At 39.9% G+C, this 24,317-nt stretch overlaps 1 protein-coding gene across 9 annotated transcripts in view; it reads right to left on the bottom strand.

Annotated features, from left to right (window-relative positions):
- The window catches only part of NEK10 (NIMA related kinase 10), a 311,176-nt gene extending 289,120 nt beyond the window's left edge, over positions 1-22,056 (bottom strand). For 4 of the 9 annotated variants that reach the window (XM_068557350.1, XM_068557356.1, XM_068557355.1 and 1 more), the window contains exons 1-3: positions 21,875-22,056; positions 7,760-7,883; positions 7,280-7,340 (exon numbers count right to left, since the gene is read on the bottom strand). In XM_068557350.1, the coding sequence (XP_068413451.1) occupies positions 7,280-7,340; positions 7,760-7,833 (135 nt within the window). In that variant the 5' untranslated portion in view covers positions 7,834-7,883; positions 21,875-22,056. Of the gene's footprint in view, positions 1-7,279; positions 7,341-7,759; positions 7,884-21,874 lie in introns of those variants that run through there. The other 5 variants (XM_068557354.1, XM_068557357.1, XM_068557359.1 and 2 more) reach the window with 4 other exon arrangements.
- Between the last annotated feature and the right edge of the window lie 2,261 nt (positions 22,057-24,317).

Genomic DNA, 24,317 nt, shown 5'->3' with positions numbered 1-24,317 from the left:
AAGCAGATTGAAGCTGCCTGTGGCTCCGGCTGGTTTCCCGCGACCACCCCAGCGCACACCCCAACCCATGCTGCATGCCTGCTCTGGCCCCTCTAGATCCAGCACAGTCCCCCACTAGAGTGAAGGCTGCCATAGTTGAGGAGGGTTCACACTTGGAGGGGGACAGAGCCAGCTTGGACCCAGCACAGCATCTAAACAGAGTGAGGGTGGCCTTTACTGGCTTTCATAGAGGCGGTGGGTCTAGCTTAGACCCAACCCTCAGGGCTTCTGCTCCAGCAACTCGGGCCCCACCCTGCCCCTGATAGAGCAGTGATGGCCACTAAGTACAGGAGAAGCCCTGGCTCACACCTGGCTCTGGCTCTATCCTCTCTGTCTCCAGCCCCACCTCCAACCATAGTGAGAGGCTGCCAGCACACTCTGGGGGAAGACATGACCTCGGGCTCACATCGGATCCAGCTCTCCCACCAAAGCCACTAGGCACACACAGACTGCATAGGTATGCTCCCACTCAAGGACATGCCTTCAAGACCGGATTAGGTAACTGTTTCACGTAATTTCACAGAGACAGAGAAAGTTAAGCAAAATAAGAAGACAGAGGAATTTGTTCCAAATGAAAGAAGAAGGAAAAAAAAAACCTGAAAAAAAAACAACTAATGAAATAATTTTTACCAGGTAAAGAGTTCAAAGCATTATAATTTAATAATGCTTTTACCAGGTAAATAGTTCAAAGCATTATTAATGAGAATGCTAACTGAACGTGGGAAAAGAATAGATGAACACAGTGAGTATTTTAACAAAAAAAACTAGAAAATATAAAACAGAACCAGTCAGAGCTGAAGACTACAATACCTGAAATGAAAAACACAATACAAGTAATAAACCGCAGACTAGACAATACACAAGAATGTATAAGTGATCTGGAAGATAGAATAATAGAAATCACCCAATCAGAACAGCAAAAAGAAAAGCAAATTTAAAAAGTGACTATTGAATAAGGGACCTCTAGGACAAACATCAAGCATACTAACATCCGCATTATAGAGATCCCAGAAGGAGAAGAGCGAGAGAAAGGGGTCAAAAATGTATTTGATAAAATTATGGCTGAAAACTTCCCAAACCTTTAGAAAGAACAGATATTCAGGTATGAGAAGCACATAGGGTCCCAAACAAGATGAACCCAAAAAGACCCACACCAAGACATATCATAATTAAAATGGCAAAAGTTCAAGAGAAAGAGAGAATTCAAAAGGCAGCAAGAGAAAAATACAGTCACATACAAGGGAACCTCCATAAGGCTATCAGCTGATTTTTCTGCAGAAACTTTGCAGGCCAGGAGGGAGTGGCAGATATATTTAAAGAGCTGAAAGGAGAAAAATCTAAAACCTAGGATACTCTACCCAGCAAGGTTATTATTCATGATTGAAGGAGAGATAAAGAGCTTTTCAGACAAGCAAAAATTAACAGAGTTCATCAGGACTAAAATGACCCTACAAGAAGTGTTAAAGGGTCTTCTTTAAGTGGCAAAGAAAAGGCTACAACAAGAAGTAAGAATTTAGAGGAAAGAAAAAAATTCCACTAGTAAAGGCAAATATATAGTATAGGCTGTGGATCAACCACTTAAATAAGCTAGTAGAAAGATTTGAAAAAAAGTTGTATAATCAACTATAACTACAACAAACTGTTAAGGGATAAACATGAAGATGACATCAAAAAAAAGACATAACATGGGGGAGGGGAGTAAAAAGTGTAGATCTTTTAGAATGTGTTTGAACTTAAATAATTATCAGTTTAAAACAAGTAGATATAGTTATAAGTCAACATATATATAAACCGCATGGTAACCACAAATCAAAAACCTACAATAGGTACACAAAAACAAGAGAGAAAGTAACACAAATATACTACTAAAGAAAATCATCAAACCGTAGGGAAAGAAACAAAAAGAAGAACAGAGAAGAACTACCAAAACAACCAGCAAACAATGAACAAAATGGCAATAAGTACACACCTATCAATAATCACTTTAAAAGTCAATGGACTAAGTGCCCCAATCAAAAGACATATGGTGGCTGACAGGATAAAAAAACAAGACCCATCTATATGCTGCTTAGTGAAGAAATGCACTTCAGAACTACAGACACCAACAGACTGAAAGTGAAGGGATGGAAAAAATATTTCACGCAAATGGAAACGACAAGAAAGCTGGTGTAGCAACACTCATATCAGACAGAGTAGACTTTAAAACAAAGTCTATAACAAAAGACAAAGAAGAGCATTATGATAAAGGGATCAATACAAGAAATGGATAAAAATTCGTTAACACATACACACCTATTATAGATGCACGTAAATATATAAAGCAAATACTAACAGACATAAAAGGAGAAGTTACAATAATACAGTAACAGTAAGGGACTGTATTACTGTACAGTGGGGACTTTAACACCCCACTTACATCAATGGACAGATCATCCAGAGAGAAAATCAATAAGGAAACAGTGGTCTTAATCACACATTAGATCAGTTGGACTTAATAGATATATACATGATATTTCATCCAAAAACAGTAGAATATATGTTATTTTCAACTACACATGGGACATTCTCCAGGATAGATCACATGCTAAGCCACAAAACAAGTCTCAACGAATTTAAGAGGATAGAAATTATATCAAGCATTTTTTCTAACCACAATAGTTTGAAACTAGATATCAATTACAGGAAGAAAAATAGAAAAACAAACACTGGAGAGTAAACAACATGTTACTAAAAAAATCAGTGGGTCACTAAAAAAAAAAAAGATCAGACGAAATTAGAAAATACCTTGAGACAAATGAAAATAAAAACACAATTTTCCAAAATCTATATAGGATGCAGCAAAAGCAGTTTGAAGAAGGAAGTTTATAGTGATACAGGCCTATCTCAAGAAACAAGAAAAACTCAGATAAACTACCTAACCATTCATCTATAGGAATTAGAAAAAGAAGAAGAAACAAGGTCTAAAGTCAGCAGAAGGAAGGAAATAATAAAGATCAGAGAGAAAATAAATAAAATGGTGACCAAAAACAATAGAAAACATCAATGAATCCAATGCTGGTTTTTTTTTTTTTTTGAAAAGATAAAATTGATAAGCCTTTAGCCAGACTCATCAAGAAAAAAAGAGAGAGGATTCAAATAAACAAAATAAGAAGTGAAAGAGGAGAAATAACAACCAATATCAAAGAGATACAAAAGATCTAAAGAGGATACTTCAAACAGTTATATGCAAACAAATTGGAAAACCTAGAAGAAATAGATATATTTCTAGAAATATACAATCTTCCAAGACCGAATGAGGAGGAAATTGACAACCTGAACATACAGATCACTAGCAGTGAAATTGAATTAGTAGTTTAGACAATTCTCTGCCAACAAAAGTCCAGGACCAAACAGGTTCACGAGGGAATTATACCAAACTTTCAAAGAAGAGCTAATGCCTATCCTTTTCAATCTACTACCAAAGATTGAAGAGGAAGGAGCACTCCCAAATTCATTCTACAAGGCCATCATTATTCTGATACCAAAACCAGACAGAGACACTACAAAAAAAGAAACTTACAGGCCAATATTTCTGATGAAAATAAATGCAAAAATTCTCAACAAAACATTAGCAAACCAAATTCAATAATACATAAAAGGGTCATACACCATGATCAACTGGGATTTATTCCAGGGTCACAAGGATATCTGCAAATCAACTAATGTGATACACCCCATTAACAAAAGGAAGGATAAAAATCACATGATCACCTCAATAGACAGAAAAAGCATCTGACAAAATTCAACATCCATTTATGATAAAAACTCTCATCAAAGTTGGTATAGGGAACATATCTCAACATAATAAAGATCATATATGACAAAGCCACACCTAACATCATACTCAATGGTGAAAAGCTGAAAGCTTTTCCTCTAAAGTCACAAACAAGACAAAGATGTCCACTCTCCTCACATGCATTTAACACAGTATTAGAAGTCCTAGCCACAGCAATCAAACAAGAAAAAGAAATAAAAGGCATCCCAATTGGAAAGGAAGAAGTAAAACTGTCAGTAGTTGCAGATAACATGATACTATATATATAAAACCCTATAGTCTCCAACCAAAAACTATTAGAACTAATAAATGAATTCAGTAAAGTTGCAAGATACAAGATTAATATACAAAAAAATGTTGCTTGTCCATACACTAATAACGAACAATCAGAAAGAGAAAGCAAGAAAACAATCGTATTTATAATTGCATCCAAAAGAATAAAATACATAGAAATAAATTTAACTGAGGAGATAAAAGACTTATACTCTAAAAACTATATGACATTGACATGGGGAGGGGGAAGGGTAAGCTGGGACAAAGTGAGAGAGTGGCATGGACATATATACACTACCAAACGTAAAATAGATAGCTGGTGGGAAGCAGCCGCATAGTACAGGGAGATCAGCTCAGTGCTTTGTGACCACCTGGAGGGGTGGGATGGGGAGGGTGGGAGGGGGCAGATGCAGGAGGTGGGAGATGTGGGGACATATGTATGTGTATGGCTGATTCACTTTGTTATGGAGCAGAGACTGGCACACCATTGTAAAGCAATTATACTCTAACAAAGATGTTAAAAAAAAACACAACTATATGACACGATGAAGGAAATTGAAGACAACACAAAGAAATGAAAAGATATCCTGTGTTTGTGGATTGCAAGAATTAATATCATTAAAATGCTCATACTACCCAAGCAATCTACAGAGTTAGTGGAATCCCTATCAAAACACCTATGATATTTTTCACAGAACTAGAACAAATAATCCTAAAATTTGTATGGAACCACAAAAGACCCTGGATAGCCAAAGCAATCTTGAGAAAAAAGAACAAAGCTGGAGGGATCAAACTCCTTGACTTCAAACTGTACTACAAAGCTACAAGTGATCAAAACAGTATGGTATTGGCACCAAAAAAGACACATAGATCAAGAGCCCAGAAAAGAACCCACAAACTTACAGTCAATTAATCTATGACAAAGGAGGCAAGAATATACAATGGGGAAAAGACAGTCTCTTCAATAAGTGGTGCTGGGAAAACTGAACAGGTACATGTAAAAGAATGAAATTAGAACATTTTCTCACACTATATACAAAAACAAACTCAAAATGGATCAAAGACCCAAATGTAAGATTGGAAACCATAAAACTCCTAGAAGAAAACACTCCTTGACATAACCTGTAGCAATATTTTTTTGGTTCTGTCTCCTAAAGCAAAGGAAACAAAAGCAAAACTAAACAAATGGGATATAATTAAACTTAAAAGCTTTTGCATAGCAAAGAAACTGTCAACATAATGAAAAGACAACCTACTGAATGGGAGAAAATATTCACAAATGATGATGACCAGTAAGGGGTTAATATCTAAAATATATAAATAGCTAATACAACTCAATATCAAAAAAACAAACAATCTGATTAAAAAATGGGCAGAAGACCTGAATAGACATTTTTGCAAAGAAGACATACAGATGGCCAACAGGGACATGAAAAGATGCTCAACCTTGTTAATCATCAGGGAAACGCAAATCAAAACCACAATGAGATATCACCTCACACCCATTAGAATGGCTCTCATCACAAAGACGACAAATAACAAATGTTGGCAAGGATGTGGAGAAAAGGGAACACTGCTGGTGGGAATGTAAACTGGTGCAGCCACTATGGAAAACAGTATGGCGGTTCCTCAAGAAACTAAAGATAGAACTACCATATGATCCAGTAATTCCACTCCTGGGTATATATCCAAGGAAAACAAAAGCACTAATTTGAAAAGTTACATGCACCCTAATGTTCATAGCAGTATTATTTACAATAGCCATAATATGGAAGCAACCTAAGTGCCCATCAACAGATTTATGTAGATGATATACATATCACACATATATATCACACACACACACACACACACATGCACACACACACACAATGGAATTCACTCAGCCATAAAAGAGAATGAAATATTGTCATTTGCAACAATATGGTTGGACCTAGAAATTATTAACCTTAGTGAAATAAATCAGAGAAAGACAAATCCTGTATGTTATCACTTATATGTGGAATCTAAAAAATAAACAAACGAATATGTATAATAAAACAGAAACAGACTCACAGAGAATAAACTATTGGTTACCAGAGGGGAAAGGGAAGTGAGGAGGGGTGATATAGGGGTAGGGGATTAAGAGGTACAAACTACTATGTATAAAATAAATAAGCTACAAGGATATATTGTACAGCACAGGGAACATAGCCAATATTTTACAATAACTATAAATGGAGTATAATCTTAAAAAGATTGAATCATTATGTTGTACCACTGAAACTAATATAATATTGTAAATCAACTATACTTCAATAAAAAAAATTTTGTAAATGCTGTAGTTCTCTGGTAAGTTTAGTGGATATAACAAAAGCCAGTAGGGCTGTATTACCACATGAGCTCATAAACAAATTTACTTAACAAGTATACCACAGTTGACTTTGGAGTCTGGCTCCCGGGGTTCAAATCCCATCCCTGCCATTTACTAATTGACTGTGCTAAATAAGCTGTCTTCATTATTATTAGCATTTCTGTGTTATTCCCTAAACCTCCATGGATAGCCTCTAATCTCTTGACTCTCTAAAGTCTTACAGAAGCTAAACCAAAAAGAAACGTTTAGAGATAAATTCAAGCAGCAGTACCATTCTTTCTCTGTCTATTAAAAAAATAAAAATGCTATTGTAAAAATAGCCAAAACTCACTCCTTCCTTTCCCCTGTTTTTGGTGAGATATAATTTGCAGCAAGCATCAAAAGTGGTGCTGTAGCAAGTGGGCAGCCTGAGAAGTGGGCAAGGGGAGACGAAGGGAAAGGTGATGAACAGTGTTTTGGAGAAATCAACTTCCCTAGAGCTCTGCAGAGTCAAACATTGGGCATTCAAAAGAAGAGAGCTCTGTTTCTATACTGAAATGCTTTTGCTGATTAGGACACATGGCACTGAACAGAGGATAAAGTGGGCCCCAGGCATGAGAGCAAAAGAATGAAAAAGCTGTGGATACAGAGTCTTGCATCCTGAACCTGAACCAGGTATGAAAGAAACAGCTAGAAGAAAGACAAAACATACGAAAGAACAAAGAAAAATAGACTTATCGTTCATATGATGTTAAATGGATCCCTTTGGAAACATGTGATTTCTCTGTCGTTAATGGACGCACATTCTTTGAAAACACTACCTGTTGTTTGCTTGACTGAACGTTCAAAAGGCACAGAAGTCTTTTAAGATCTGAATAGTCCCTAGGAGAAAGAATAACACAAGGGGATATGGGGATATGTGTATACATATAGCTGACTCACTTTGTTATACAGCAGAAACTAACATGACATTGTAAAGCAATTATACTTCAATAAAGATGTTAAAAAAAAAAAAAAGAATAACACAATGTCAACCAACAGAAGACTCCAGGTGAACTAGTCATGTCATGTTACCCACTAGTAACATGGAGCACTGCCACTTGGAGGCCTGCTTTTATAGACTGAAACATATACATGCTAAACGTTTCTGTAGAACTCTAGAAATGCACAAACATTTCAGTAAACACTGTACCCCAGAGCAGCAGGTGTCAAGGATCTATTCTATTTCTCAAAAAGCCATTAAATCTGGTTGCTGGTCACTGCCTGAGTTAATAATTAGCAAAGACTCAGAAGGGAGTTACCTAGTGATGATTCCTTGTTGTTTTTTATCGGTTGATTTTTCTGTGGTCTTCACTTTTTTGTCTTGATCAGGCATGGTAAAACATCAATGCCCCAGAATTAACATCACATTCCTTTCAAAGTAAACTAGAAGGAAAAACTTTAGTTGGGTTATGTGCTCCAAAATAGTCTCAATTAATGCAGGCAAAATTCACTTATAACATTTATTTAAATATGCACAAACTAACATTTATTTGTAATACAGTAATAAAAATGTTAATATGAATAACATTTACTATCTATCATTCAAAGGCCTTTGGATACATTTAGGGCATAGCTTATAATTATAGTAGTACCTTAGCCTATATTTTCTGAGTCACTCTTGATTTCAAATATTCTGACCCATTACCCCAACAAGTATTGTTCTGCTTGTCAGGAAAAGTGCCCCGATCTGGGGTTTCCAAAATATACATAAGCAAATACCTGAAGTCCAACTGACACTTTTATGCCATCTTACTTGTCTTTCTCGGCAAGTTTCCTTAACAGTAGAGTATGCTGCTACTTCAGGGAGTTCCTCTCTCATCATGGGTCATGCCCCTAAAAATCCCAGAGAAAGCCCCACCTACTTGCAAATAAGCATTACAGTGTCAAGGGTAACACACAAAATGTCCTTGGGTTTCCAGAATTCCTAAAGTTTTCGAGCTGAATCCCCATGTGGGTCAACTCTAGTCATAACCTCTTCTGCAAGAATTGGGTCAGTCTTGCACAGCCCCTGAACTCACTCAAACATCCTGCTAAAACTAAGACAATGGGCACAATCAAAATGGAGTTGTTTATGCTAATTCCTGGGTCACCAAACTTAACTTAATTACAGTTTCGTCTCTCCCAGAAATGGAAACTTAAACTAGCCAATCAGGAATCTCCTGATCAGCACTAGTTAGGTAAGCTGCCTGATAAAACCCTCTATCCTCTTTAGGAAAAGTAACCTTGCAATAACCAATCCATTTTTTGACTAACTCCTAATGAGGAATAACTTCCTCGTTCCTGCCCTCTTCTGCCTATAAAAGTCTTTCATTTGTACAGTTCCTCAGAGCTCCTTTCTATCTGTTAGATCGAATGCTGCCCATCCACTCACTAAAGCCAATAAGATCTTTAAAATGTACTCAATTGAATTTTGTTTTTTAACAATCCAGACAGTGAGGCTGCCAGCCTGGGAACACAACCCAATAGGCATCTCACTATTCTGAATTAGGCTTTGTAGTCATTATGGTTGGTCACCCTTCCTAGGATAACTTTTAAAACTATTTCCCACTCCTACTCAAAAGGTTATTATGAGTTCACCAATGGAGAACAATTTATTTGTTTACCCTTTTTCCTTAATCAATTTCTGACTAAATTGTTTTAGCTTCCAGAATAGAAACAAAAAGAAAGTTGAAGATACTCATACTTTCAATTACATAGCAAATACAAAATTAAATGTACTATTGGTTTAATTCTTGATTGGATGTAAAATTTTCCAGTTGTGCTTCAATGCTACTGCTTGACTTCAGAGTGTTTTTCAGGCATGAAAAATCATGCATTATTGTCCTATAATTGCATGCCTCAATGTATTATGAAATTGATGGTCAAAATCCAAGTGTTTCAGAGGTATTTAGAGGCAAAAGGAATGTGCCAATGGGTGCTTTACTGCAACAGAATCTAGTGAAATTTAGTTTTGTGAAATGAACAAACACAGTTTATCTAATGATTTAAAAATCATTTTCCCAATATTGTTGTCAAACTTGTGACAAATAGTTGAGCTGGAACTAAGAGCTGAAAACCAAGGCTCTCATCACAGATGCACACCAAGAAAAGCACAATATCAATATTTTAGGATTGTGCCCAGGACCTAGCACCATGGATTCATTCCTTCAACAAATATTTATTGAATGCTTACTATGTCCAATCTCAGACTGAAAACTAGTAAAGATAAAAGAGGCTATCCCAGATATAGGGTTCTACTATAAGCAAAGAAAAACCCACTTAGGAACTTTAAACTATGTTTTGTGAGATATTCAGATAGAGAGATGATTTAGCATCTGTTTAAAAGAAAGAAAGAAAAAAGGAAGGAACAAAGGGAGGAGTAGGGAGGAAAAGAGGAAGAATGGATGATCTGTACATAATTTTTCAAAAGCAAGAGATCCAAGTGCTTTTCATATATAGATATTAAAATGCCCCAAAAGTTCTAAAATAAATGGAAATCCAGTCAAAATAAATATAATCTAACTTTACTTTTCCCTGAAGGACAGAGGGAAAATTCCACATAGACACACTGGCCTGTCAGCTTCAAATTCTGCTCAAACCATAGCTCCAGACCATTTTAGAAACAGGGACATGAATGAAAGTCACAGTGATTAGTACATGAAAATGTATGGAAAAGCTCACAGGCTTCTGATGCTAGATGATATCTCCCACAATCAAACCCTGCTAAACACTCTGTCTTATTCCCTTGTTTAATCTCTGTAATTTTATTGACCCAGTGTGTGAACAGGAAATAATCCTCTAATAGTTTTATCAATTTAAGATTAGCTTCTACTCTCTGAGCTGGAAGAGTGAAAATAGATAACTCTCTGGAAATGTTTCACTTAATTAAACAGTAAACAAATTCACCAGAATCAGAAGAAATAGGCAATTGCCTTTAGGATAAAAAACAAAATCCTTTCCATTTGATGGCTGTTAAAATGGAAACTGTTCCAAAAAAAAACTTCAAGAACTTGGGAATACTATAAAATATTTAATTTAATCCCATCTTTAATTAACAAAAATGATAACACTATACCAAAGGCTATAATTCAAAACTGGTGGGCAGCAGGGAGGGCAGTTCATCTCTTAAGTCATTTCCTAGAAGCAAACAACTTTCTGAGGAGGTGTTCCTCAGAGGGCAAGTGAGGGCAAGAACCTCACTTGCAGGTAGAGTTTGCCTCAGAGCCAGTGTCCAAACCTGAGGGAAGGAGTGGTTGGTAAAGGGCCCTGAGGGAGGTCCTAGACCCTCAGGTGTAAGGGAGCAGGACCCTATGGGGCCTTCCTGGGGCAGACCCCTCCCCCATCCTCTGCTGTAGCTCCTCTCTGAAGTACTTACTATCTGATGCACATTTCCTGACTTGTTTTACAGATGCTAAAACAACCATCAAAAGGAAGAAATTAACTAGTTGATGATGGTAAGCAGCTAAAACCACCATCAAAAGGAAGAAATTAACTAGTTGATGATTGTAAGCACCTATTGGCACCTAAGGATTGATAATGTTAATACCCTGTAATCTCACCATCAACCAACCAGACAATTGTGCATAAGCTGATCATATACCCTGGGACTCCCCTCCCTCACCTGGCCTTTAAAAATGTTTTGCTGAAACACATCGGGGGAGTTTAGGCTTTTTGAGCACTAGCTGCCTGGACTCCTTGCTGGCCCCTGCAATACAGGCTGCACTTTTCTTCACCACAGCTGGGTGTCAGTAGATTGGCTTTACTGTGAGTGGACAAGCAGACCTGAGTTTGGTTCTGTGACACAGGCACTGCTGACTGGGGGCAAAGAGACTCCAGTAGCTTGAGCAGTCCTCCCAAAAAGAGACCCAGGAGCTGGCTGTTAGAAGAAAAAGAACTTTGAATCCAATACCTGGGGCACACAAACAGTCCTTAGGGATGGGGGCTCTGTGGATGCCCACGTCTCCCAAGGATGAGCGTGGGTGATGGGGCTGCAAGGGCCCGGCTGCAGATGCACACAGAGCAGAGTCGAAGGCAGTTCCCTCTTGCCTTGACTCTGACTTCTCTGAGCTCTTCCATCGTCTCCCTCACCCTCAGCCCACTGCAGCTCAGCTCCTTCAGGTCACTCAGCCTCAGCTCAGATGTCGCCTCCTTGCTGAGGACTACTCTGTGACCTATTTACCACCACATGCTCACACTCACTACTCTACCCTGTTTTACTTCCTTGTGGGGCTCATCAACATCAGGAGAACTCCTAGCCATTCACTGGTCTCCGTGCACTTGACAATAAGCCCCATGTGGGCAGGGACTGTGTCTGCTTTATCCCCACACACAGAACAGCAAGTGGCACAGGGTAAGCACAGCGTATGGACTCAAAAAATATTTGTGTCACAGTAAGGAGTGGCTCAGGTATTTTTACCAAAGTTTGTGAATTATTTGCTTTTTAACAATTACTAATTTTGGGATTAGAACCTCCCTTGACCACCCACCACCCCCCGCCCCCAACCAAGCCTGGTGCTCCTCCTCAGAGCCCAGGGAAGCCTGTACTCCCCATACTGCAAACCTGTGCAAAAAGTATGGCAATTGCCTGACGACCCCATAAGGCAGGATTGGGCCTCCTGTGTTCACCAGACACATGGTAGGCAAACAATAAATATTTATTGAAAAAAAATTAATGAATGGATGAATAAATAAAAGAATTATTTTTAAAAACTAATGTCATTATTCCTTTAGTTCAAAGATCTTTCATAAAGCTTCCTTATAAATCAAATCAATTGGTAAGTATTTTTAATGTTATAATAATATTGAACACACTCAGGAATGATCTAACTTATTCAATCTTTAGGAGGAAAATTGGAGTCCTAAATAAGAAAATATTCATGAACAGTGTTTCTCAAATTCTCCATAAAGTTTTTTTTTTTTTTTTCCCAATCTATTATGGACCAACACTTTTGGTCCATATCGTATCCAGGAAAATAAGCCCATCACTGATCATGTGCTTGGATAGCACAGCAATGTCAAATTGCTATAAACATTTCTCAATGCTTGCTCTCAATTTTGTATTTCTCCCTCATGGACCAGTAACATACTAGTCTGAAGATTACCTCAACAGCACTGGCCTAGGTACCTGAGGGTTCTCCTTTCAAATAACAATATTGTTTTCACAGTGACCCTAGATGATCCTCTGAGAATCACTGCCCTACGTGGAGTGCCTGAAAGGACTAACCCAGTCGTCAATTCCAGGACAACCAGGGGAGGGTGAGAGTGGCTGAATGCAGGCTCTTCACTGAAACCCAAGAGTCCTATTTCTCTGAGGGTCTCTGTACAGTTTCATTTGAAAACAAGGTTCCACTGCTAAAAATAAAAACAGAAAACCACTCATTTTCTAACATTTATTTTACAGATGAGATGAGGCCAGAGATTATGATACTTGCTACACAAACACTTGTATTCACTAATATTCATATGGAGATTTTCCTTTGATTCTAAATGGAAAAGGTGAAATTTAGTATTTTTTCTTAAAATGGAATGGGTATAGAAGTGAAAGATTACATATAAAATACAAGTGCATATTACTTTAAGAACAGAAACATTCAGTATCTTTCCTCTGTACCTGTCAGTCATGTAACCCAAATACTATCTCAGATCAGAGAGTCAAATAGTTTGGTGTTTACAGCCCTAGTCAACTACAGGTATAATCACAGTTCTGACTCATTGTTGAATTTTTAAAACCATTTTAAAAAAGAAACTCTCGAAAGTAATTCATATCTCCTAATGTCACCTGAAATTTGGGTTAATACTAAAAGAAAGTCCCCAGAGACACATACCTCACTCGGTAATTGCAGGGTAAACATGTATGACAGAGAGATTATCCATGCCATGGTAAAATTAATTGATTGTAATTAATCTAAATTGTACAATATAAACCCACTAACTAAATAACATGGCGAGTATTTGTGATATGGTTTTCAGATTCTCTGCCCAGAAATTCCTTTTTATACCACAATTGCCTTAGCTGCTGAAGAGATCCTTAAATGGCCTCATCTTTTCTAAAGATAAAACAGAAAAATCACTTGATTCATTTTGGGAAATAGCTTCATATCCCACAGATACATGTTTTTCCTTCTAATCACTTAGGCTGCATCTTTGTAACTATGCCATTTTATTTACTACCTTTACTAATGGTTAAAAAAAATAAAACCAGCACTTAGAACATAATAGCAGTAAGAGTTTGGCATGACTAAGGTTAATAATTACCACTTTGCTACATCAGCTTTATTATTTTTGAAAGGGCACTAAAATAAAGTGTCATGAACCCTACCACGGAAGTTAGAACTTCCTGTACCAACAACAGGGAGTCCTTCTTTCCTTGGCTGAATGACGGCTAACCTCCGTGTTAGATGTCAAGATGCAGTCTGTCTGTGCTCAGGTAGGTTTTAAAATCTTACAGAACTTTCAGCCCCACAAATAGCTGGAAATGCAAAATGAAAAATCAATACTCCAATTCCTTTACTGTAGACATATTTCCTTAAAATCCCTTTAAAATTTGAAAAAAGTGGTTAAAATAAGATATAATTTTAAATAAGATATAATTCACATAGAGCAACCAGAAATAAGGGAAATGTGTTTAAATGTATTGGTTAAATGCAACTGGACCCTGGCGTGCTTACAAATACACATCCATTCATCCTGGTTCACTCATGAGAACTAGGTAGGTGTTGTATTTTAATACCATCGTATTGTGCCAAACAAAGATGCAGTTGCTACAGAACTGCCACTGGCAGAAGTGGCATCAGCCAAGGGCAAGTACTGTCATGGCCTTGCTCCCTAGTCAGCAGACTTGACACCTTCCTTATGCACACTTTATTCTTTAAACGACCTTCTATTTTCTAGTAAAACAAGCACTTGGGGGTAAAAGAATAAAAAATGATAAGAGTATTCTGTCTCCCACTCATTCCCCTGAATATTTATTGAGCACCTGCTACAGGCTAGACACTCCTTTAGGAGTTTGCCTTCATCTTCTTCTGATGAATAGTAACCCAAAGTGGACTGAGAGTGCTGTTCCAAAGTCAACTAGAATATATGACAATAGGCACCATTATCATTTTCCTATTTTCAAGATGTATTCCCATTTTAACTCATATCTTTTGTGATAAAGGGTAATGCCTGCAGATAGGAATGGATTTCCTGTGGGCCCCCTCAACTGCCACTGCACAATATTTGTGATAGTCTGTGCTCATGCCTTTTGTGGCTGCTCACCCAAGTCTATTCGTGACAAAGGGTGGAATGAACCTAAGACCCATGTATTAAGTAGTGATATTGTAAAGGGGAAAAAAGGTCCAGATGGTATGAAGAAAGAATTTATATTAACCAGTCAATGAAAATAAATAAAGCAGCACACCAAACTTCTCTTTATTCATTGACCTCCAAACATAGTAAGATTACATTCAATTCTCTGTTTCTGTGAGACAGAGAAAGGTGACAATATTTAGTCATTCCTTCAAGAAACAATTTTTGATCTCCTCATATATGCCAGGCACTGAGGATACTGCACTGAATAAGACATGGTAAAAAAAATGCCTTCTCTCCAAAGTTAGCCATCATGGAAATAAGTCATGATAATAAGTGAGTATGGATTCAGCCCAATCCCCTAGACCCTCAAAGAGTAAAGAGAACACCGGGTAAACACACTGATGTTCCTAATAATTGGTGGCACTGAATTACTTCTGTTTCATCTAATAACACTTCTTTTAAGTGTATTTTTACTTTATTGTGTGCTGACTGTGCACAAGACACTACTGGATGCTGCAAGAACATCCATCCATAACTCAGCAAGTGTGGGAAATGAGAAATATGTAGGTTAAACAACATGAAACTGCTGATATTGGGCCTTTAAAAAAAAAAGAACAATTTCTTATGGTTCGGCCTAATACAAGGGATTAAATAAGAACACTGGAAATGTCAAAAAGCAGAGAAAATTAGTTTCCCAAGGAGATTATAAATTGAATGAATTTAAGGGAAAGAGAGACCACTGTGGGCTGAAGAAAGAGCCATGGAAAGGCACATGTGACAGGGCTGTGAAGCAGGTCAAGGAGAATGGGTGGGGCAGGGGAAGAATACTCCAGGGGATGCACAAAGGGAGGAAGGCCAGATCCTGAGAGTGGTTTGGGGAGACAGGGAGCAGATGAGCTGGGCTGGGGCTGATGGTGGCCTCCAAGGCTACGGCCAGCTCATAGAACAGAAGATCCTCAAATAATCTCAACTCAAGAAGAGCCCTTGGGCATGAACCTTGGGAAAGTGACACTTCCTCTTCCTAAGGCCCTTACTCATTAGCTCACTATTTTTCTATTCAGTACAGTCCCTGTCTGCCCACTTCTCTCCATCCTCACTGCCAACACCCTCGTCCTCATCATTGCCCACCTGAACTACAGGAACCACTTTCTAAATGGACTCCCAACTTCCAATTTCTCTCTCCTCCCAACAACAAGAAGTCTGTTCTCCACACAGCATCAAAAGCACCATTTTTATGGTACAAATCTGACCAATTGAGCCTTCGTGGGCTTCCCATTTCTCTTGGCATAAAAACAAATGTAAGGAGGACTTGAGGTGTCCTGTGAGATGAAGCCTCTGCCCCCAACAGCTCCACTCAGACCTGGGCCATGTGTCCCTGACCCAGGCCTGCTTTTCCTGCACTCCTGAGACCTTTATTCCTAGACTCAAGGGCCAGATTAGTGCAGAAAGGCCTGGAAGGCTCATCCATCTCAACTCAAGTATTCATTCTTTAAGGAAATTTTCACTGACCTCCCTGTCTTGAAGCTCTTAATAAAGGGGCAGAGTCAGGCAATAATTCAATAACTATGCATATGTCTCCTCCAGCTTACTATAAACTAGTCAGGGATGTGGATGACAGCTAGTTTGCTCATCCCCAACATCCAGCACAGCATTGCTAGTTTATAACAAAAGAAGTATTCAATAAATGATTGCTGAATGAATGAATGAATAAACAAATCCCAAGAGAAATGTGATTGGGAAGCTCCAGGTATAACTGGAGGGTCATTGTTTATAGATGGAGAATAAAGATTATGAAAAAAACTATCAGCAAATGATACATTTGCCCCAGCTGACCAGCATCTAGTTATTACAGAATGTTGGTTTGACAAAAATCTCTTTATAAACACAGGGAAGCCACAAGGTAAATAAGATATTCGTGCTAAATATGGGCTACCTCAAGTATACATGATAGGACAATAACATTTCCTACAGGAATGAGTATTCACATTTATGTCAAGTGTAGCACACACACACACACGTACATTATATGAATGCTGTGGTCTCCACTGATGAGAGCTAACAGGCTTGGGACTATGAAGTCTTCCTGTTACACGGCTGGGATGCAGGTGAAAGGAGCAGCAGTGATGGAGGAGACCTGGTTTCTACTTGCCTGCTGAGTGACCTCAGAAAGTCCCCGGGCCTCTCTGATTATTAGTTTCCTCATTTACCAAAAAATAGACATAATTATATCCCCATTATAAGATGGTAGTTGGAACTAAATAAAGTCAAACGCCTTTAAAACTGTCCAGGGGAATTCCCTGGTGGTCCAGTGGTTAGGACCCTGCCCTTCCACTGCTGTGGGCCCAGGTTTGATCCCTGGTCAGGGAACTAAGATTCCCACACGCCATGTGGTGTGGCACAAACAAAACAAAAAACTGTCCTTAGCTAGCTAAGTTGTTATTATGACAGCTGTTGTAAATACTATCATTGGTAGTATTACTATTACTTCAGCTTGAAGAGCTTGTCATGCTTATTTTAAGTCATTTGCTTATATTCACTGACTTTGGTTCACTGATGACAAATACTAGATATAAAATGAAAAAAAAAAGTGTTATTTTTAATGTCACAAATAGTCTTCATTTTAATTTGTTACACCTGATGTTATTTCGGGTTTACAATTAGAAGCACTTTCATGTATTTGTTTAATCCTAAAACAACCCTAGGAGATGGTTGTGTTGTATCTCCAACTCACAGATGAAGGAACTGAGGTGCTGAGCTTCAGTAACTTGGCTAAGATCTCGTATCTGGTAACAGTAACAACAATAATAAAAGCAAATGTTTACATGGGGCTTACCCTGTGCCAGCACCATTCTAATTGCTTCCATACGTTAACTAATATAATTCTCCTAACAAAGCTATAAGGCAACTACCTTTACTGTCCCCATTTCACAGATGACAGAACTGAGGCCCATAGAGGTTAAGTAATTTGTCCAAGTCACAGAGCTTTAAACCTCTGGTGGCAGAGCAGGAATTTAAAGCCAGGCAGGGCCTTCCCTGTTAATTGAATGTTATACTAACTTTCACTTATTGGTGGCCTTTATCCAGCTCTCTATCTGCCTAAGTGAATTTTCTAGGTAAATGTTTATCACCTTAATAATCAAATATTACTTCAGACACACTTTTCTCAAATTAAGTAACAATTCCCTGTCATTTATGCAAAATACACTATATACTGGGTAACTTTTTCCTGATGGCCCAGGATCAACGTTATGGCTGCTGTGCTTTATCCATTCTGCCTCTTGTTTTTATTTCAATTTTTGTAGGAGGGTTTTTTAGTCTCTCTTCTAGATATGTGCCATTCGATTGTGATTTTGTCACTTTGACTCTCTTGAGGGTTGTGAAGCTAGACTCCCTGTCAACTATAACTATTCCTAATACAAGACTGAATAAGCTCTGAGTTGAGCCACCCCTATGGACGTGAGTGCATGACCTTTATTATGACTGTTGCAGATTTCAGCTGAGATGAAGGGAAGTTTGACTTCTAGATATGAATGAGCAATCATTTTACCAAATGAAAAACCATCTATTTTATTCAGTGCTCATTTTCATGTTTTTTTTTAATCACACATGCCAGGCGGATATATGAGTACACATAGAGTTCACTTTCCTGTGGAAGACCAAGTCTCAAAAATGTAAGACTCATTTCCAAATCCAAGCCACATAACCTGTTCCCAAGGTGACACTTTCTATCCCCCCCATCCTGCTTTATTGTTATCTCTTAACTTATTTCTCTCCCCCAGGTAAAACATAACAGAAACAGCTAACATGTACCTGGCACTTCCTATGTACCTACCATAGTTCTAGGAAATTTGTCTCTACTGATTCATGTAATACTCACAACAACTTCACTGTATATGTAAGGAAATTGAGGTGCCGAGATGAAGCAACTTGGCAGACGCCCTGTGTCCAGCAGTGGCAGAGCTGGAATTTGAACCCATGAACCTAGCATGAGAGTGTGAATTCTATGGACTCTGGGCTACCACCCCTGGGATCCTGGGCTCTGAGGGCACAGGGACTTGGTCATGCTCCCTTCTGGATGCCCAGTAAACTTCTACCTCCTCTCCACCTCTCCAAGGGCTCCACTCAGTCCACTCTGACTCTGACCTCAAAGTCTGACCGGCTGAGACAGGCAGAGTGACATTCCAGGCCCTTCTTTCATTTACTTGAGACTTTACTGGTTACACTTTCTTTTGCCCCGCCTTTATCTGGCAGAGTGCCCTGGATCCATCAGACGGTCAATAAGTTGTCACTGAATGAGTCTCTTACCTGTATCAGAACAAAGTTTGTGATCAAGTAGTATAGTGTGACTGGGTAGCAGGATGATGTCCTAGAAACTGTACTTGACTGAATTAAAAGACTGATTTTTACCTTTTGTGAGCTGACCATGGAAATTTCACAATTCCAACCTTCAGTGTTTCTTTTACTTCTTTTTTAAGACTATTTTTTAGGGCAGTTTTAAGTTTACAACAAATTTGAGAGGAAGGTACAGAGATTTCCCATATACTCCCTACCCCTACACCTGCAGAGCCTCCCTCATTATCAAAATTACTTACCAGAATGGTACATTTATTACCAAGAATGAACCTACAGGGGCTTCCTTGGTGGCACAGTGGTTGAGAATCTGCCTGCCAATGCAGGGGACACGGGTTCGCGCCCTGGTCTGGGAAGATCCCACATGCCGCGGAGCAACTAGGCCCGTGAGCCACAGCTACTGAGCCTGCGCGTCTGGAGCCTGTGCTCCGCAACAAGAGAGGCCGCGACAGTGAGAGGCCCGCGCACCGCGATGGAGAGTGGCCCCCGCTCGCCGCAACTAGAGAAAGCCCTCCCACAGAAACGAAGATCCAACACAGCCATAAATAAATAAATAAATAAATAAATAAATAAATGAATGAATGAATGAATGAATGAATGAACGAACGAACTACATTGACACATCATAATCACCCAATGTCCATAGGTTACCTTAGGGTTCACTCTTTGTGTTGTACATTCTGTAGGTTTGGACAAACATATAATGACGTATCCATCATTATAGTGTCACACAGAGTATTTTCACTGTCCTAAAAATCCTTGTGCTCTGCCTATTCATTTCTCCCCCAACCTCCGCTAACCCCTGACAACCACTGATCTTTTCACTGTCTCCAAAGTTTTACTCTTTCCAGAATGTCATGTAGTTGGAATCACACAGTATATAGCCTTTTCAGACTGACTTCTTTTCTTAGTAATATGCACTTAAGGTTCCCCCATGTCTTTTCATGGCTTGATAGTTAATTTCTTTTCAGCAATTCCATTGTCTGGATGTACCACAGCTAATTTATCCATTCACCCACTGAAGGACATCTTGGTTGTTTGCAGGTATTGGCAATTGTGAATAAAGCTGCTACAAACATCCATGTGAATGTTTCTATTCTTTAGACATGTGAAAACTCATTAAGTATAAGGCACTGTGCACTTGATATGGGTTATACACATTTAGTCTTTAAAATAATCCTATGAGGTGGGGGTTATTATTAGCCCATTGTACAGATAACGAAGCCACAGATAAGCGGCCACAGAGCTAAAATGTTGGAGCCAGTATTCAAACCCACGCATGTCTGACTCAAAGCCTATCTCTTGCAAACTGCACTGTACTCTCTCTCTTTCCCATGTTAAACTTATGCCATATAACAACAGCTACCATTAAAATGATTATGGCATGAAATATAGACTGTGAATTGAAATAGTTTCCAAACCAAGGATCTTGAAATTAAAGTAAAACCTGGAAATTCAACATTCATCTTTTATAAGTGAAAGCTTTACTGGATGCTATGAAAAACAGTAACTTCTTGTTTTAGAGAATCATTCATTTAACCAGTATTTGTTGAGCCCCTGCTACTTGCAGGGTGCTATGATAGACACAACAAATGGTGAGGAAGACAAACCTGGCCTCTGCGCTCAGAGAGAGAGTCTAGAGGAGGAAGCAGAAAAGCAATTAGGCAACACGCAGAGAATGACTGGGGAGTGAGAGCAGGGTTGGGGAAGGTGCAAAAGTGGAGTCCATTGAAGGCAGTGTGAGCAACAGGTGACATCAGCACACATCAGGAGAGAATGTGGCATGTTCTGGGAACAAAGATGGAACTGCTGATGGAAGGCCTAACTAAGAAGTGTGGATGAGGATGACAGCGAGTCTTGGCAGGAAGTGAAATGCCCTTATATATTTTTTTAGAAAGATCAGTCTAACAATAGACAGAAAATCGATTAGATAGGGCCAAACTGCCATCAGGGAAGGTGGATGGGTGTTGAATTTAACTAAGAAACTGGTGGAAATTCTAATGTAGAGAGAAGGGATTTAGTGATGTGGGAATTGATTTGACAGCTATTAAGAAGGTATAGCCTTGATAACCGGTGGAAATTTAGAAGAGGCAGTAAGTGTCAAAGATATTGTCCAGATGTGGTTTTTGTATCTTGGTGCCCAAGACAGGGAATCCAAGGGCGAGGCACTCTGTGGGAATGGGGAAGATGGTGTTTAGGGTTGCGCACGTGTGGAGTTAATTCGCGGTTGGGTTTTGGGGTCTGGTGCTTAGTGGAGCAGCCTCGGCTGGAGGTGGAGGTTTTCAAGTAATCAGCTGACATGTGGTGCCTGAAGGCATGGAACTGAACAGGCTCACTCACTCTGAGCAGAGAAGCAGAGGGACTGTCAGAGCAGCATCATAACATAAGGGGAAGGCAGAGAAGAGACGCTCATAAAGGGTTTTATGAAGGAGCCTCCGGAGTGTAGGAGCAGATTGGAAGAGACACACTCAGGCTTCCTGTAACCAGAATAAGTCCTTATGGAACTGAAAGGACCATCACGCATGGTTGATGGCACTTTCCCACCATCCATCCGCCAACACCAACCCATCCGCTATGAGACAGGCTCACAGTGACTCCCGCACGCCCGACAGCCCGCACTCTCTGCCCTGCCTCCTGCCGAGGGGAGCTCACTCCGAGGCCTCGGGGCTGCTCCACAAGCACCTGAGGACATCTCCCTGGAGACCCTGCCTGAAACCGCGCGCCGGCAGAGGAACGCCCGCTCCGGCCCCACTCACCGCGCCCAAGGGAGGGCCCCTCCTTCAGGCCAAGCTCGAAATCGCCCTTCTCATCGTCTCTGCTACTGTCACGCTGCTCTGGATCGGGGGCCCGTCCTCCTCTCCCCTAGCCCGCGCCTGGTTCCCTCCATCTCGGGGGCACTGCTGCCAGCAGCACCGTTGGTGCATCAATCCAATCCTCCTTCCGGCCACGAAACCGGCGCGTCCTCAGCCAATGCCGACACCTCTTCTTCCACCGGCAGGGCGCCCCAGCCAATCAGGGTTAGCCGTGCTGCGGCCCGCCGGCCTCGGGTTGCCGTAGCAACCGGAGACGCGCCGGGCCGGGCCGCAGCGCGCGCTGTGGGGTGGGGCTTGAGGGCCTCGCGGCGGCAGCCACCTCACCCCGACCTCGGGCTGCCCGCCAGCCAGGGTTTCCTAAACGCTGTCAGTTTTCCTGGACTCGGTGTGCCAACCTTCAGCATTTGAAATAAAATGGGTAGAAGAGAGGGCAGCTTCATTTTGGGGTGTTTAATTTCAAGAATTGCTATGGACTAAAAATCAGTTATCTTCCAAAGCAGATATTTAGTTTGAAAAGGATCAACGGTACCTGCTGAATAGCTTTCGTGTAACGTGGAGACAGTTTCAGCGACTCCGGCGTGAAAGTACGAGTGAGCTGTGTGGGACACCTGTCACTAGTTCGTTTTGTGGCATTGGGCAAGGCTCTTCACCTTTTGTGAAAGTCTGAAGCTTTTTTTTATTGAAAAAATTTTAATTTTACTAAAGCTTTAAAAAAAAATACTCAATTTTACATTATGAAGCTTCAAAAAATGAAAAATATTGAGCGCTTATTTTGTGCCAGGGACTGTTCCAAACTCTTTCCTCGTTATTTCACCTACTCTTCACATCATCTGCTTTTTTTTTTTTTTGGCTGCGTTGGGTCTTCGTTGGTGTATCCGGGCTTTCTCTAGTTGCAGCGAGCGGGGGCTACTCTTCGTTGCAGTGCACGGGCTTCTCATTGTGGTGGCTTCTCTTGTTGCAGAGCACGGGCTCTAGGCGTGAGGGCTTCAGTAGTTGAGGCACACAGGCTCAGTCGGTGTGGCTCGCGGGCGTAGTTGCTCTGCAGCAGGTGGGCTCTTCCTGGACCAGGGCTCAAACCCGTGTCCCCTGCATTGGCAGGCGGAGTCCTATCCACTGCGCCACCAAGGAAGCTTCCATCTGGTTATTTTTCATCCTAGTTTAGGGTTGTAACATGGAGGCCCAACAGGGCAGAGCTGGTAAGTGATGGAGGCAGGGGAGAACCTAGAATTTCAATCCAGAGCCCAGCCTGAACCACCATGCTGTCTGTCCCCTGGACAATTTAATCTAGGACCTACTCAATCCCATCTTAATGTTGCTCCAAGTGCCCACAGGAATGTCAATTAGTGTGGTGATTCAATCTCCCAAAACCTGATTTAAAATGAATACCGTGAACCGCTTCCCTGATGTTTCTCTGCTTTGAATAATAATGAAAAGTAGGCCTAATGGAATAACACTTAGGTTTGAGTACTTGAAAATACATATTTAAAACTAAAACAGTAAGGTACCATTTTGGAAACACAGAAAGGTGAGAAGGAAGTCAAACTCAGGTGAATGGAGCAGAACTAATTATACTTCAGAGAACATAAAACCAGCAGAAATAATGTTACCGATCAAAACACAAAAAGTTGAGAGGGGAAGGCAGACTGATGCTGAGTAGAAAAAGTATTCTCTACAGACATTTTAAATATTATGCAGGAGACAAAATTACTCCTCTGAACTTTTCTTCATCAGAATATTGAATGTGCTTCCCACCTTTCTTCTTCTCCTCTCTTAAAATAAAATCTTAAACCAATGTTTTGGCCTTCCCTAAAAGTAACTGAAAGTTGCAGAGGTGATTATGCGGCATGGGAGACACGGGGCTCTGCAGGAGAGGAGACCACACCCATCCAGGGCCCACACTGTACTCTGTAATGTGAGAAATATACACGACCCCAGAGGGGTCATGCCTGCATTAAGCTCATGGCTAATGTGGTAGGGTCCAAATCTGTAAAATCTGGTGTTTTTGAATATCCCTTTTACTATCCTGAGGTGAATCCACAGATAATGTAAATTACATACTTCGGAAGTAAAAGAGTGTAACGTGGTAACTATAACATAAGGAACAAATAAAATTAACTTAAATAGGTATTAAAATAAATACTCAGAATCAACAAGAAGAAAAAAATAATTCCCCAAATTTCTAAAATACCCCTAGACCACTGGTCTAGGACAAAAAACAAAAACAAAAAGAGGGCATTTTAAACACAGACACACTCTTGAGCGGAGGCAGAAGAATGATCTTACAGAACACAGCACAAGGCAGAGCACAATTTGAAGAAAATGCAGAACTTAAATTGAGCTTTGCAAGAATAGCAGAGAAACAGGAAGGAAGGTTTTCCAAACAATA

The sequence above is a fragment of the Eschrichtius robustus genome, chromosome 12, assembly GCF_028021215.1.
Source record: "Eschrichtius robustus isolate mEscRob2 chromosome 12, mEscRob2.pri, whole genome shotgun sequence".
NCBI classification, from domain to species: Eukaryota; Metazoa; Chordata; class Mammalia; order Artiodactyla; family Eschrichtiidae; genus Eschrichtius; species Eschrichtius robustus.
This window is presented reverse-complemented; position numbering and strand designations above follow the sequence as displayed.